This window comes from Neovison vison, chromosome 4 (assembly GCF_020171115.1).
Source record: "Neovison vison isolate M4711 chromosome 4, ASM_NN_V1, whole genome shotgun sequence".
NCBI lineage: Eukaryota > Metazoa > Chordata > Mammalia > Carnivora > Mustelidae > Neogale > Neogale vison.
In genome coordinates, this window is record NC_058094.1 from 37626491 (window position 1) to 37644204 (window position 17714).

The 17714-nt window shown below is 34.3% G+C and overlaps 1 protein-coding gene across 7 annotated transcripts in view; it reads right to left on the minus strand.

Annotated features, from left to right (window-relative positions):
* Positions 1-17714, minus strand: part of VPS13B (vacuolar protein sorting 13 homolog B) — a 770530-nt gene that overhangs the window by 347474 nt on the left and 405342 nt on the right. For all 7 annotated transcript variants that reach the window (XM_044245211.1, XM_044245212.1, XM_044245209.1 and 4 more), the window contains exon 25: positions 11047-11250. In XM_044245211.1, the coding sequence (XP_044101146.1) occupies positions 11047-11250 (204 nt within the window). The remainder of the gene's footprint in view (positions 1-11046; positions 11251-17714) is intronic.

Genomic DNA, 17714 nt, shown 5'->3' on the forward strand with positions numbered 1-17714 from the left:
TTAAAGATAAATATTGAATGAAACAAGTCTACTTAAAGGGGGAGATTTAAAATGATTACAATACATTCTTAAAATAACAACTCAGTATTCAAACTAAATTTAGCTTTTTTTTTTTTTTTTAAAAAGACTTAGTTATTTGAGAAAGAGGGAACATGTGCATGAACAGGGGAGGAGTAGAAGGAAAAGAAGAGAGAGAATCTTCAAGCAGATTCCCTACTGAGCCCAATCCTGAGCTTGATTCCATGACCCTAAGATCTTTTTTTTTTAATTTTTAAAAAAATTTTTATAAACATATAATATATTTTTATCCCCAGGGGTACAGGTCTGAGAATGGCCAGGTTTTCAAACTTCACAGCACTCACCATAGCACATACCCTCCCCAACGTCCATAACCCCACCTCCCTTTTCCCAACCCTCCTCCCCCCAGCAACCCTCAGTTTGTTTTGTGAGATTAAGAGTCACTTTTGGTTTGTCTCCCTCCCAATCCCATCTTGTTTCATTTATTCTTCTCCTACTCCCTTAACCCCCCATGTTGCGTCTCCACTTACTCATATCAGGGAGATCATATGAGAGTTGTCTTTCTTCAATTGACTTATTTCACTAAGCATGATACCCTCTAGACCCTAAGATCTTGACCTAAGCCAAAACCAAGAGATAGCTGCCTAGTTGAAGTTGACTAAGCCAAGCAGGTGCTCCAAACTAAACTTACTTTCTAAAGGGTTGTTTGAAATAATAATTTGACATAGCTTACTGCTTAATATTACTGTACCATAATAAGTAAAAAACTGACACAAGTTTTGCTATAGCAGTTAATGTCAAACAACTTCTCAGTCCAATATTCACTTCTGTTTTTCAATAAATGTCTCAACAGATATAACTGACATGTAACATTGTAATAGTTTCAGGTGTACAAGATCATTATTTGTATATACTGTGAATGATCACAGTAAGTCTTATTAACATCCATCACCATGCATAGTTACAGGTTATTTTTCTCTTGTGATGAGAACTTTTAAGACCTACTCTCCTACCAACTCTCAAACACAGAATAGAGTATTATTAACTCTAAATAGTCCCTGCTGTACATTATATCCCCAGGACTTATTTTATAACTGGTAGTTTTTGGCTTTTGGCCACATGTACCTATTTTTCCTCATAGTCACTTTAAATTTAACTGAAAATAAATGTTTTAAATAATTACTGCAGACTAACAAATGAAGCACCTCACATAAGATTTTTTTTTTAATTTAAATTCTCATTAGGTACCATACAGTGTAATATAAGTTTCAGGTGTACCACAGAGTGATTCAGCCCTTTGCTGAGCAACACCATTTGCTCATCACAAATGCCCTCCTTAATCCCCATCACCTCCTTCACCCATCCCCTCACCCACCTCCACCCTGCTAACCACCACTGTGTTCTCTAGAGTGAAGGGTCTGTTCCTCAGTTTGCCTCACTCTCTTTTCCCCCTCTTTGTTCCTTTGTCTTGTTTCCTAAATTCCACAAACGAGTGAAATCATCTTTCTCTGACTGACTTATTTCACTTAGCATAATACTCTCCAGCTCTATCCATATTGTTGCAAATGGCAAGATTTTATTCTTTTCTATGCTGAGTAATACTTGTGTGTGTGTGTGTGTGTGTGTGTGTGTGTGTGTATCTCACGTTTTCTTTAAGCTAGGCTGCATAAAGCTATTTTAATCTCTGAATCAATGAAGAATAGAAGTCAAATTCTGCCGTGAACCAAAGCTTCCAACATGAGAGGTTAATCTGTCAATTTTTACTTTTGGTTGAGTTGTAAATCAATATTCTAACATGGACTCAGTACTTTATATTTTTTGATGCATACTAAAATTTTTGTTCCCCCTTCTGTATAATACAGAATTATCTCTAGGAAACAGAATCCATTATGGCCTAAATTTCCTGGTCCATCTATCTATTATGTGTGTATACATATCCATGCCCCAATTCAAATATTTTAAAATACTTCTAAGGATAAAGGATGTTATCTTAAATATTTAAAATTTTGTAAAAGGCTGAACATACATTAGGCTAAGTATCCAATTTAAGAGATTAGAAAAAACAGGAGCACCTGGGTGGCTCAGTTGATTAAGTGTCTAATTCTTAATTTCAGCTCAGGTCATGATCTCAGGCTTATGAGATGGAGTCCCGCGTTGGCCTCTGTGCTGGGTGTGGAGCCTGCTTAAGATTCTCTCTCCCCCTCTGCCCTTCCCCATCTCTCTCTAAATTAGAAAAAGGAAAAAAAGAAAAAAAAAACCCTACAGGATAAAACAGGAAAAAATGCATTTTTTAAAAAATTTATTATTTCAAGAGAGAGTATGTGGAGGGGCAACGGAAGAGGGGGAAAGAGTGAGAGAATCTCTAGCAGACTCCCTGCTGAGCACAGAGCCCAATATGGGGCTCAATGATTTTATACTGCCAGAATGTTTAAAAGAAACTTCTCATTACAAAATTAACAGTAAAGGGTTTTCAGGATAGTAACCTGGATTCCCTCAAGGAAGCAAACACACAAAATCCTTTTGTGGGAAGAAGGCCTCAACCATAATATAAAAGTCTCATAGATAAATTCACACTAATGAAACACTCCCAATACAAGGTTACATAACACATAAGGAAACAATCTATTATAAATAAAAGTTAAAAAGACAACAAACAAAATATTAGACTCTCAAAACATTCAGACAACAGATCTGATAAAAAAATAAAATACTTCTGTTTAAAACAACAATAGACAAAAAATAAAAAGCTCATTATATAGCTTTATGAATTTATATAGAAATATATTTACAGTGACTTAGTAAATTATATACATACCCTGTACTATAATAAATCAGATTTAACTTAGTCATAATGAGTTGACATTCCCAATTCATTTAACATCCACATATTCAATAGCAATGTGTTTGAAACCCGCTGTGTGCCAAGCACTGTACTGATCACTTAAATTAGGGTTATCCTCTGATAGAAAGATAACAGGGAATGGATGATAGTGGAGAGTTTTTATTTCACACCTAGTATAGTGCTAAAATAATATAATCATTATTTGACATCTTTACCTCTGAATCAATGGAAGCCTCTCAGTCTAAATCATTTTATTTCTACCTTATTAAAAACTTAACACATATTTCAGATAAAAAACAGCATAAAAACATATAACATAGAAACAGAAAAAGCAACAAAGCGTCAATTTTTCACTATGTCTAGAGCTAAAACATAGTTCCCTTCACACAAAATTACTGGCAAAAGAGAAAACTATGTCCATCTTGAAAATATTATCTAATATTTAAAACTTTAAGTGGAATATTTATTTAGTATATTACTGGAAGTCCTAGTCAGAGCAATTAGGAAAGACGAAGAAATAATGGGCACCCAAAATGGAAAGGAAGAAATAAAATTATCTTTGTTCACAAAAAACATGAGCTTCTATGTAGAAAACCCTGAAGATTACACACACACACACACACACACACACACACACACATACACACACACATTTTAGAATTAATAAATTCAGCAAAATGTGTTTCTATATACTAACAGTGAACAATCAGTAAAGGAAATTAATAATACAATATCATTTAAACTGCATCAAAAAGAATAAAATACTGGGGCACCTGGGTAGCTCAGTCGGGTGAAAGTCTGACTCTTGCTTTCCACTCAGGTCATGATCTTAATGTTGTAAAACCAAGACCTGCATTGAGCTCAATGCTAAGCATAGAGCCTGCTGAAGAATCTCTCTCTCCCTCTCTAAATAAATAAATAAATAAATAAATAAAACAAAATACTTAGGAATAAACTTAACCAAGGAGGTTTAACACTTGTATGCTGAAAACTACAAAATATTGCAAAAGAAATGAAAAAAAATATGCACATAAATGGAAAGATGTTCCATGTTCATGGATTGGAAAGCTTAATGGTTAAGATGGGGACTTATTATTTAATGGGTATACAATTTCAGTTGAGTAAGATTAAAAAACTGGATGATGGTGATGGCTGCACAACAGTGCCACAGAATGGTACATTTAAAATTGTTAAAATGGTAATTTTTATGTGTATTTTACAATAAAATGTAATTTTATTGGTGTATTTTACAATAAAAAATTGACAGAGAAAAGTTAAGTGGGACATAAAATCATAATTAACAATATGTCAATATTTAACAATAGTTGACAATAACAATAGTGAAATTGAGGAAATAACCTAGAAAGAAAATAGAGGCTTATAAATGTGAAAAAAGGGGAAAAATCAAAAACCAAACCAAAACAAAAGTGGTTTAAAGACATGGAAAGAGAAAAAGTTCTAGAAAGAGAGACTAAAGATAATGTAGAAGAATTTTCTCAAGTGATATTGTCCGAGAACATTCCAGAACTGAAAAAATATATACCGCAAAACCACAAGTGCTGAGCGGGATAAATAATACATCTATACTTAGTGGCAACAATTTACTTAAAAAAGAAAGATTTATCAAATGCACTGTGTCCCATAATTCATATGATAGTATACATTATAGACTTGGGTAGAAATGCAGAAATTTTCATTTCAGGTTTGCTACTTATTCTCTCTCTGACCTCAAGCAAATTACTTATCCTCTGTAGTCACAAATTTTTTAGTCTAAAAGGGAAATGATAATATTACCCACCTCATAACATTGGTTTGAGAATTAAAAGAATTACTGCTTGCAATGTGCACAATAGCCAAGCTAGGAAAGAACCTAGATTTCCATCAACAGATGAACATATAAAGATGTGGTATATATACACAATGGAATACTATGCAGCCATCAAAAGAAATGAAATCTTGCCATTTGCAATGATGTGGATGGAACCAGAGGGTATCATGCTAAGTGAAAAAAGTCAATCAGAGAAAAACAATTATCATATGATCTCTATGTCAGAAGGAATTTGAGAGGCAGGGTGGAGAGTCATGGGGGGTAGGAGGGAACAAATGAAACAAGATGGGATCGGGAGGGACACAAACCATAAGAGACTCTAAATCTCACAAAACAAACTGAGGGTTGTTGGGGGAAGCGGGGTAAGGATCGGGTGGCTGGGTGATGGACATTGAGAAGGGTATGTGCTTTGGTGAGTACTATAAAATGTGTTAGCCTGATGATTCACAGACAAGTGCTCCTGGAGCAAATAATATATTATATATTAATTAAATAAAAAAAGAAATACTGCTAGTAAAGTACTTAGTTTAGTGGGTACTCCAAAATATAAAGCTAATGTAAATCTCCTCCATAAAATTTTTGCATTAGGCCCTGAGGTCAGCCATATTTCTATATATAAATTATGCAATGGCAACATTTTCAGTTTAATCAAGGGTATGCCTTTTATGCTCCTAGCTCTTATAAAGACAAGGACAATACTGGGACGTACTCACAACTAAGCAGTCAAGTAATCAGTCAAATAACCCATGAAACTTGACAATAGATTTTCTAAAACCTGTTTTGGATTAAATAAATATGTCATTATGATTTAACTTTTAATTTTCTCCTTGGCCCTGGCTGTATGAAGAAGAGTGTATCACAACAATTAAAGCATATATCACAATTGTCCTATGCTTCTATAATACTACTATTTTGAAATAATGGGAGAGGAAGGTAGAAAATAATTATAAAACAATCTAAATGTAACAATTTTATTTAAATCTAACAGTAACTAGTTATGGGACAATAACAAAAATATTAGAAGTAAACTCAGAGCTTCCTAATTACTGTGTAGAAACACCATGGGATGTGTCACAACTGTGCTGAGACATAGATCCCTTGGCTTTCAGAATCACTGGACAGGATCTGAGGTAAATGGAACTTCCAGTGACTTAGAAATTTTTCTGATAACTTCATACACAAATATCATTTTCTGTATATGCAATGGCGTGAAAAAGGTAGAGAAGCACTGCTCTAACTAACCACAGAGTTTATACTTAAATCTGTATACAGAGACTTCTGTTGCTTACATGACAGTATTGTTCATAAAATGTCTTCTTAGAATCAAAAGATTATTGGGATGATAACTACCAAAAGGAGCAAAGGGATGCTAAGAGCTTTCCAGGAATGCCATGTCCAAATAGGAAGAAAGGCTTTTAAAATGGATTAACACAAAATATATGTGTACACTCTTCCTAACCCCATTTATTAAGTAGCTTCTCCAGTGAGAGAACAAAGTTTATTTCCATTTAGTAAGTAATATAAAGGCAAATTCATCAAAATTATAAAAAATTTTAAAAATGGAATTCAGGGGATCACAGTAACATACCTAACATACTAGAACTCAAAAGTAAAGTAACGAAAATTACAAAGACCATTACACACAATTCTAGCTGCATAATAAACAAAGAAAAATCAGAAAATGAAAACTTGGGCACAAATTTTGAATTCTGGATAAATTAAACCACAGACTGAGTCATAGATGTAGCATTCATATACACAGGAGAAAACAAGGATTGTATTTTCAGATGTCATCATTTTTGGATTAATACTCTAAGGGGAAATTTAAACTCAAAGGATACATAGCTAACCTTGATCTCCACCTAACAACTATTATCTTGAGAGCAAGGAGGGAAGTTAAATATTTAATATTTAATACACAGACACCTTTTATTTGTAATGTTAGATTCAGCCCTAATACTGGTTATCATATCATAACAGTCTTCACAAATATCTTCCTTCCATGTATGGAAAATAAAGCAGCTAAATTATTTTAAGATATTTCTCAGAGAACAAGTTTCACAAGTAATTTTATGTTTCAAAACCATATCAGACTACTCACCTCTTTTCTTGACCAAATTATGTAAACAAGAGAAGATGGTACAATCTGAAAATATTTGCTACTTTTTCTTCCATAAGTCTGTGTTAACATCTGTAAGCTGCTTTACATGGTCTTCTTCCAATAAATAAATCTTCTGCAGTAAGATTCTTTCATTTAACACATCTTCTTCACACAGGTCAGATTAAATTCATAGCTAATCCTTTCTTGATCAAAACTCTTCACAGTGTAAAGATAGAGGGTACATACCCCAATATCATAAAAGCCATTTATGAAAACCCATAGTGAATATCATTCTCAATGGGGAAAAACTAAGAACATTTCCCCTAAGGTCAGGAACACAGCAGGGCAGTCCACTATCACCACTGCTATTCAACACAGTACTAAAAGTCCTAGCCTCAGCAATCAGACAACAAAAAGAAATAAAAGGCATCTGAATTGGCAAAGAAGAAGTCAAACTCTCACTCTTTGTAGATGATATGGTACTTTATGGGGAAAACCCAAAATACTCTAGTCCAATACTGATAGAACTCATTCAGGAATTCAGTAAGGTGTCAGCATATAAAATCAATGTACAGAAACCAGTTGCATTTCTATACACCAACAGCAAGACAGAAGAAAAAGAAATTAAAGAGTAATCCCATTTACAATTTCCCCCAAAACTCTAGGTATTCCTAGATACCTAGGAATAAACCTAACCAAAGAGACAAAGAATCTATACTCAGAAAACTATAAAGTACTCATGAAAGAAATTGAGGAAGACACAAAGAAGTAGAAAAATGCTCCATGCTCATGGATTAGTACAACAAATATTGTGAAAATGTCTATGCTACCTAAAGCAATCTACACATTTAATGCAATCCCTATCAAAATACCATCAATTTTTTTTTCAAAGAACTGGAACAAATAATCCTAAAATTTATATGAAACCAGAAAAGACCCCAAATAGTCAGATGAATGTTGAAAAAGAAAACCAAAGTTGGCAGCAACACAATTCTAGACTTAAAGCTCTATTACAAAGCTGTAATCATCAAGGCAGTATGGTATTGGCAAAGTGGAACAGAATAGAGAGCTTGGAAAAGGACCCTCAACTCTATGGTCAACTAATTTTTAACAAAGCAGGAAAGAATGTCCAATGGAAAAAAGACAGCCTCTTCAACAAATGGTGTTGGGAAAACTGGACAGCCAAATGCAGAAAAATGAAACTGGAAACAAACTGAGGTTGCTGGCGGTTGCGGGGGAAGGATAGGGTGGCTGGGTGATGGACACTGGGGAGGGTATGTGCTATGGTGAGTGCTGTGAATTGTGTAAGAATGATCATTCACAAACTTGGACCTCTGAAACAAATAGCACATTTTATGTTAATAAAAAAAATCCAGGGGCGCCTGGGTGGCTCAGTGGGTTAAAGCCTCTGCCTTCAGCTCGGGTCGTGATCCCAGGGTCCTGGGATCGAGCCCCGCATCGTGCTCTCTGCTTGGCAGGGAGCCTGCTTCCTCCTCCTCTCTCTCTCTCTCTCTCTCTCTCTGCCTGCCTCTGTGCCTACGTGTGATCTCTGTCTGTCAAATAAATAAATAAAATCTTAAAAAAAAAATCCATAGCTAACATAAAACTAATAAATCCACTAGAACATTTTCATTGTTAATGTTTACAACTCAATCAGAAAGAATTCTCAACATTCTAAATTTAAATTAATTTCAGTAACGTATGGAATTTAGTTTTAAAATCAGAATTAATTTCTTTTTATGTGATTGAAAAAAAACTCCCCTTTTTAATCTTTCCCTTTGTTAATTTCCCCATTTTGGCTAATGAAGACATCATTCTTCTATCTTATCATATTGTAATACATTTACTAAAGCAAAATTGTTACTGATGTCTTATCATTTTTAAGATCCATCTGAAATGTCACCTTCTCTGTAAAATCCTCATAGATCTCATAGAATAAATTTGTTAATCATACTCCTACAATTACAGGCCATGTTCATCTCTATTACATCTTGTACAGGGCCATTATGTTCCTTTGAGTAGGTTATACTGTACTTTGTGTGAATGGCAGTCCCTAGATGGGACCATTCCATGAGAGTGCGGTCTTTACTGGTCTTTCAATGTTTTTTAAATGTTTCTTTCTAATAAAAAGCCCCTCCCCAAAACAGGTAGTCACATTCATTTGGACATTCCTGTAAATAAAGTACTTAGCAAACAATCATTTAATGGAACACTTTCCTTTCTGCCAGTGAAATGTCTCTATTATTTAACTTCATTTATCAATTTCACTTGTACTATCCTTTGTCTAGCAATTTATCACTCCAAGCTTTGATTACTCTTCCAAAATATTCACAAAGTGTATTCTGTGCAATGTTAATATGCAGAAAAAAGTCTTTGGTTAACCAAGTTTGGACACTACTGCATTCAATACAGTGTTGTTGTTGTTGTTTTAAACTGCAGGAGCTTTTGTATTCTAAGAGCATTAGGAATCTCCAAGAAAGAACTCACTGCTTTTACCCTAGAAAGGATATGCTCCATTAGCTTCATATGGCACAATTCTAGATTCTTGACCTATGCCTCATTTGGGTGGCTGGGGTGTGAACAACGTAATACCTATCACTCAGGTCACTGTGTTTTTCAGAATTTAGAATGAGCAGGGTCAGAGAAGTTGCTTGTGCTGTTGTCTAATAAATCTATTCTAATATGTGTTAGAGCCTCAAAACAAGTAAAAAACAATGCCCATTTAAGTGAGTTTGATTGCTTTTACTGATGTGTTTGAAAAAAAAAAATTTCCTTTACTTGCTTCTTATTTCAATTCTGTATTTTGCCGATAACTTTATTTCCACAGGAAATGATATATTTATGCAGAAACATAACTTCTACCTCTGTCTTTTCCAGTAGTTCTCTGTGGTGCAACTTCAGCCCCCTAGCGTGTGTTTTGGAAATGTATTAGGATGTTTTTCTTTGACTCAATGACTGGGTGTCACTACTGGCATTTAAAGGTTTAGAGTAAGGGAATCAAGAGGTTCTATGAGAATAAGACTGTCCTGAAAAACAAAAATTATCTTAGAAAAAAATTTTTTTTTAAATATTTTGTTTACTTATTCAAGAGAGACAAAGAGAATATGTGCAGGGCAGGGAGGGGACAGAGGGAGAAGGAGCAGCAGATTTCCCACTGAGCATGCAGCCCAACATGGGGCTAAATCCCAGGACCCTGGGATCATGACCTGAGCCAAAGCAGATGCTTAACTGACTGAGTCACACGGGTGCTCCCTAGCTCATGGAAATTTATACAAGTGAAAATCTTGTGTATCAACTTTGGAAATAAAATTGAACTCAGTTTTAGATCTAAACACTATTTTTTTGGCATTTTCTGCACGATTTTTTTTATATACTAACAGTTCTAGAAACATAACTACTGAAATGAAAAGAATATTGTTTTGTTCAAATCTTTACCAGGGTTGCCACTATTTCAGAAAATGACACCACCAGTAAATGATGCCACAACAGTACCACTTGTGATTGGATATAGACCTTCACAAGTCTATCTTTATCACTCACATTCACAATAATTATATGTACCTAACTACTTCATCAGATCTTCTTTTAATATAGTCTTGTCTGAACATTTGTATGTATATTGAAATACATGTTATTATACCTTGAATTATATTCTTTAATCTTTTATATTTTAAGATATTAGATATTTTTGAAAATATGTGGATTATATTATTTTTTATTTTCATTTCAGGATAGTAAAGGGACATTATAAAATATTTGTTTTAAAAGGGCACTGGCATGTTGGCTGAAGTTTGGGTGCTAAAAATGAAAAGAAGGTTTTCTATGACTGTAAGGGAGAAGGAGAGGATTTTGGGTCCGACAGGATTAAAAACCACTAATGGAAAGATGGTAAGAACACTGTGGTTTACAAAAAGGGCAGGGACAGAGGGGGCAGGGGAAAGGATCATGAACCTTATTTTCATTCAGTTGCTAAGTTTCCATACATCTGAGGAAACATACCTTTACCGTGTCTCAGTTTTTTCCATTTCAGAGAACCCCCTACTGTCCTGAACTACCCCACTACCTACTGAAAGTAATTAGAATCCTGGGACCTAAAAGGAACATTAATAAACAGCCACTGCTACCACAGCTCTCCATGAGCCTTCGGAACCTGCCAGCTTCCACAGAAGTGAGGTCATCTTCATTCTCAATCCTGGTACAGAACTCTGCGGTATATATCACCCTTCACTGGCAACAGAATTTTTCAGAAACACTTACCTCAGTAGTAGTTCCAACCTCAGCAGATGGGCTGCATGTGCTGGTATCTGGAGGGATTGTACCTACGCTGCTTCTCACCGGAGAACCAGGAGCCGGCCCTGCCATGGTTTCCGGATAGGCTGAGGAAGGACTGAGATTGCCTCTTCTCTGAATCTTATTCCAGACCTTATTCATGATCTCAGTTAGCTCATATAAGAGCTGCACCTGAGCAGAAGGAAAAAAGAAATAAAGGAAAAATAAGCCTTTCAACTTCTAGTGACAATTAACTAAATTACTACATGTGAGAAAATTAAAACAAGTCTAAGGAAACAAGAATATATGGAAATAAAAATCTGTTAATGTACCACTAATCATATTATATTGTGATCTATAAAGTATTATATTATATTATATAGTATAATTATACATATGATCATAATTATTTTATGATACTATGATTCTGATGAGATATACAGAGAAAATTCATGTAACAAGTTTATAACTTTAAGCATTTTATCATGATTTGAATTTGAAGATATATTGAATTTACCCATAAAATTTGCCACATATTCATACTGTGATATTTTATGAGCAACTTAGCATTTTTGTGGGAAAATCATATTAATATGATAATAATGCTAACAAAACAGCTGATTATGAAACAGTGGATTGCTTTTAATATATGACTAATAGAACAAACACAAAGAAATGCCTCTGAAGCAGAGGTCAATATCAGAATTTCATATCAAATATATACTAGTAATATATACTTAATTACATATGAAATAATTACCATTTTTACTTCTAAATGATTTCCACATTCAAATTCTCCTTATTTTTCTGAGGGATAAAACTGAAATGGGATTTCTTGCCCAGCAAAATAAAGTGAAAAAGAATGACGTAACATAGAATAGTAAAAGGAAAATGTTACATATGAAACTTTGCTATAGATAAAGAACATAAACTATCCAACCTACTATTCCCCTTGGATTTGTCATTCCAATATTCAGAGAAAAAACTGTTTAACTTGCACATTGTTTGACTAAGTTCTGAGATATTTACATAAGATTTCATAAATAAGCATTAATCATGGAATTTGTATGACAACATATTGCCATATACTGAATAAAACAAGCCCAAGTCAAAAAATGCAAACAAAATATATAAGCAAATCCACAGCTGGATACCATATTCCGTTTGCCATAAAAAAAAAAAAAGTGAAATTCTCATATTTATAAGAAGTTTCAGCCCCAGGACACATCCAGATGATAAAACTGGCTTCTTATGTGGGCAGAACAGATGCATAAAAACACTGTTGTCAACCCTTATTTGATACAAAACAGTACTTGGGTTATAGTTTTCTCTTGCTTTGTGTGTGATGAAGTCTCAAATCTCAGGTTATAGTTCTTTTTGCTTAAAAAAATATTCTAATGGCTAGAGATCTTACAAAAAACCTCTTAGAAAATTTTTAGTTCAAATTTTTTTGTCCTTCATAATCAAGACTAAGTTCCAACTAAAAAGAAAAAATTTTGTTGCTAAATATTTTGAAAAAAGATTATTTTACTTTTTCTTAAAGAATAAAAACTGACAAATAAGGGAAGCATAAACCAAAGAAAACAATTTCTAAATACTTCTAAGGGCATAAAGTTTATTTATTTAAGAGAACTGATGTTTTTTATTGCCACTATTTCTTATTTCTTTTAACAATTAGCCTTAAATAATTTGTATGAATGTCACTAAGTACATTATATAGTTAATGTACCAAGCAATCACGGATATAAACTTTAAACATATTTTTATTTTCAAAGGAGAGAGCTGCTATCACAGAATTCAGACTTGCCAAATTCAAAGGTTTTAAAAACATAAAAAATTTAAAGATAAATGTTCAATTCTTATCCTCCAAGCTGTACTGAAAAGTATGCCAATTCAAGCCACAGTGAGCTACCACTACCCACCTATTAAAATGGCTAACTATAAAAAGCCTAACCATACCAGTATTGGCAAAGAGGTAGAACAACAGAAACTCTCATTTACTGCTGATGGGAATGCAAAATTCAGAATACAGTTTGGTGCCTTCTGAAAAAGACATATACCTACCATATGATCCAGCCATTTCACTCTAGTGAAATGTTTCTAGTGTTTACTCTAGAAAAATGAAAGTCTATGTCCACACGAAAACGTGAACACAAATGTTCATAGCAATTTTTCTATAGTAATCTAAAACTGGAAAAAAATCTCAAATGCTTACCAACAAGTAGATAAACAAAATGCAATATATCCATACAAAAGAATGGTATCTATGAGTAAAAAGAAATCAATATGGATTCATGAAAAACAAGGCTTAGTCTCAAAATAATTATGCTGAATCAAAGAAGTGAGGCAAAAAAATAAGGGGGGGGAGAGTTAGAGACACAGAATACAACTGTATGACTCTATTTATACAATATCTTAGCAAATGACAATTAATCCGTGACAGAATCAGTAGTTGTCTGGAACAGGGGAAGAAGTGAAACAGAGGATAACACAGTAGCAGAAAGAAACTTTTGAAGATGATGGATGAATGCATTATCTTGATTCTGAGAATGGTTTCATGTGCCAAATCATATAGCATTAGATAATTTAAACATGTGCAGTTTATTGCATTTAAGAATATCCTAATAAAATTTTAAAAATTTCTAAAAAATGAGCGCCCCATGAGGAGGTTTTATGTATATTTCTGCAAGTGACTAAATATTAACACCTTATATATCAAAAACCTACTGAATATAAAAAATGTAATATTTTACTTTTTAAAAATTAACTTTACATATACTTTTTCATTTTTTTATAAAGATTTTATTTATTTATTTGACAGAGAGGGATCATAAGTAGACAGAGAGGCAGGCAGAGAGAGAGAGGGAAGCAGGCTCCCTGCTGAGCAGAGAGCCGGACACAGGACTCGATCCCAGGACCCTGAGATCATGACCTGAGCCGAAGGCAGCGGCTTAACCCACTGAGCCACCCAGGCGCCCTACTTTTTCATTTACTATATAACCAATCATAAAGGAGAGTTAATTGGAGTGGAGAGGCTAAGATAATTTCTCAAGGAGATACATTCCTGAAGGGCAGATGCAATTTAAGTGGAGGCAAAAGCCATTCCAGGCACAAGACTAGCAAGAGCAACAGCCAAGTGCAGGAAATGATATAGGGGCATGAAAAGAAAAGTTCTATCCAGTTAGGCAGGAAGAACTTGTTTTGCAGCGTATTAGGAGAGAGACTCAGATAAGAGAGTAACCATAGATAGAAGAAGAAAACCATGGATATACAATTTCAATGGAAACCAAGCAGGAATGGAATTTTAACAAAGGATCACTAATCCATAGTGAACACCAGAGCTCTAAGTGAATACAAACTTTAAAAGTCTAGCTCATTTGGCAAGTAGGTTGTCACTAATTATTGGAGCTCAGTTTCAAAAAAAAAGTTCTTGCCTCCAAAAATATTTTTTAAAAAACTCTTCATACTATAAAAGCGGGAGTAAAAAGTGTACCTATAGCCTTGGAATCAGACTTCCAGAGCTGGAATGATTTGGAGGGTTATGAGAATTAAATACAAAATGCCTAGAATAGAACCAAGTACTCTATAATTTCTCTGTAAATGATAGATATTACTACTACTACTACTACTACTACTACTACTGTCTTATGAGGCTCTTGTCCAGATTGAATTATAAAATTGCATGACGTATTTAGCAGAGTGCCTGGCATATCGTTAAGTCCTCAAAAAATGGTAAGCTTTCTTATAATAAAAAGTTTATATTTATAAAAAAAAAAACTCTTCATATAAAGCATAACCCTTACCCAGTCTAATTTTGCTTAAAGATAAAAATGAAAATCAGGGGCTCAGAAAAATTAAGAATGAGTGAGTGGTAGTAGAATACAAACCCAGTTTTGTTTAAATTCAGTGCTGTTTTCCTAGACAGTAATGTCAAATTTCAGAGCCCTTCCTAAAACCGAACATAACTTACAGCAATAAAAACTAAGAATAAACAGGATAAAAAGCATAAACCCATTCTTTCCCTAGTTCTACATAGTCACAACCCAAAAATGTAAAGATGGTTTCATGTTCCTAGAAATGCCTTATAAAAAAATAAAATATATCAATTTATTGGCTAAGGGAAAATTTTATTATATTAAAGGGAAATTTTATATTAAAAACAGGATTCTACAGGATCTTTTAATTTTAGAGTAAATATAATTTTTTTTAAAGATTTTTTTTAAATTTTATTTATTTATTTGAGAGAGAGAGACAGTGAGAGAGAGCATGAGCGAGGAGAAGGTCAGAGAGCGAAGCAGACTCCCCATGGAGCTGGGAGCCCGATGTGGGACTCGATCCCGGGACTCCAGGATCACGCCCTGAGCCGAAGGCAGTCGTCCAACCAACTGAGCCACCCAGAGTAAATATAATTTTTAAGATCAAAGAAACTAGTTTCTAAAGACATTAAAGAGAATTGTGTAACTTTGGTAACTGTTGAACAGTTAAGTTAAAGGGACGGGTTAATGAAAATCACCCTTAGAAAAAAAAACTCTGAATATTCAACTGGGTTAAATATTTATACTGTCTAAGGCCCTTGAACAGCAATGAGTTCTAAGAACTGACACAGTAGTTCAGTTCACCATTGTTGATATACAGACCTACAGTAACATCTAACAGGATAAAGAATTTGTTCTGGGCATGCTCTACATACAGAGCTTGCCCTTTATTTTAAAATATATAAACTACTTGAAGGTTTTGTATCTAAGCAATAATGAATCAAATTAATTAATATTCCAGTATCAAAACTTCTGGTATCATTCTAATGGGTAAACCAAAAATTGGTATTTATGAAGGAAATAGTTTCTTAAAACGGAATCAAGAATCTTATGTACTGGCTATAAATCGATACTCCACAAAACTTCTGAGAATGTATGCAAAATTTGGTGGGTATATACATTACTTTAGGAAACAGCCTCATAGCTTTTATCAGATTCTCAAAGAAGTCCATGGCACAAAAAGAACAAGAAATACTGGCATTCACGAAAACAAAACCAAAACAATTGGATTAGTGAGAAACCACTCAAAAAAAAAAAAAAAAAGGTTATTTTGAGTCATTAATCTTAAAAATAAATGATAAATTTTAGGATGCATGTGGATGCATTTTAGGGGCCCATGGTATTCTTTGTAAGGTAGGATATCCAGAAAATAAAAACAGACCTATAGATATATTTCAGTAAGAAAGATTAAACATTTTTGGTAAAAGAGGCCATGAAGGCAAATAACTGCATTACAAATACAGGGTTTGTATTTATAGAGCCCAAAGGAAGTTCTTCAAATTGCTAAGAAATTTAATAGAAAATGTAGGTAAATCATATAAATGATCAATTCATAAAACAAATTCATTGGCCAATAAACATTCAAAAACTGTTCAACCTTATTCATAAACAGGAAAACACAAATTAATGTAAATAATATGAACTGTCAATTCACAAACACAATGGCCAATGAACATTTAAAAAGATGCTTGAACATCTGGTTTCATTTCCCCTTAGCCTGAGAGACATCCTTTAAGATTTCTTTATTTTCTTTTTTTAAGATTTTTTATTTATTTGACACAGAGAGAGCACAAGTAGGGGGAGCAGGAAGAGGGAGAGGGAGGAGCAGGCTCCCCACTGAACAGGGGCTCCATCCCAGGACCCTGGGATCATGACCTGAACAGAAGGCAGCCACTTAACCGACTGAGCCACCCAAGTGCCCTTCCTTTAAGATTTCTCACAGTGCAGTTCTACTGGTGATAGATTCCTTTATGTGAAAATGTCTTTATTTAGTCTTTATTCATAAACATTATTTTTTAATTTAGAATTTTGGGTTGATAGGCTGTTTTTATTTTTTTATTTCCACAATTTAAAGATGTTGCTCTAGGGGCACCTGGGTGGCTCAGTCAGTTAAGCAGCTGCCTTCGGCTCAGGTCATGATCCCAGGGTCCTGGGATCAAGCCCCGCCTTGGGCTCTCAGCGGAGAGCCTGCTTCTCCCTCTCCCTCTGTCTGCCACTCTGCCTATTTGTGCTATCTGTCTGTCAAATAAATAAATAAAATCTTAAAAAAAAATAAAGATGTTGCTCTTTTGATCTTTATACTCAGGAGAAGTAATCTAACAATCAAATCTTGGTTCTCTTGTAGTAATGCATTATTTTTCTCATGGTACTTTCGAGATTTGCTCTTTATCTGTGGCTTTTAACAGCTGCATTAAGATGTGTACAGGCATGGCCTTCTTCATGTTGCATGGGCCAAGGACAGGCCGCCCCATGATGGCCCACTCTGACATGAAGATTATATTGAATTAAAAAGCAATCAAAACCCAGTAGATTCAGGTAAAGCTCTTCACCTCCCCCTCAACTGCCTCAAAGCATTTAGGCAGAGGACCTGCCCCAGGAAGAGAACTATGAGACTAAGAACTATAGTATGTTATGAATGAGGTATGGTAGACTGGGAGGAACATAGAGCAAGGCCTGCTTGATCAAATTCCTCTATGTCCCATTGTTTCTGAGTGGCCCAGCAAATGTTAATTTGCTAAACATTTGCTCTTTTTCATCTTCCTATAAATTGCATTCCTTTCCTCTGAAGTCCAGACCCCTGTTCTTCACCTTAGTCCAAGATGACATATATACCTAATTTTG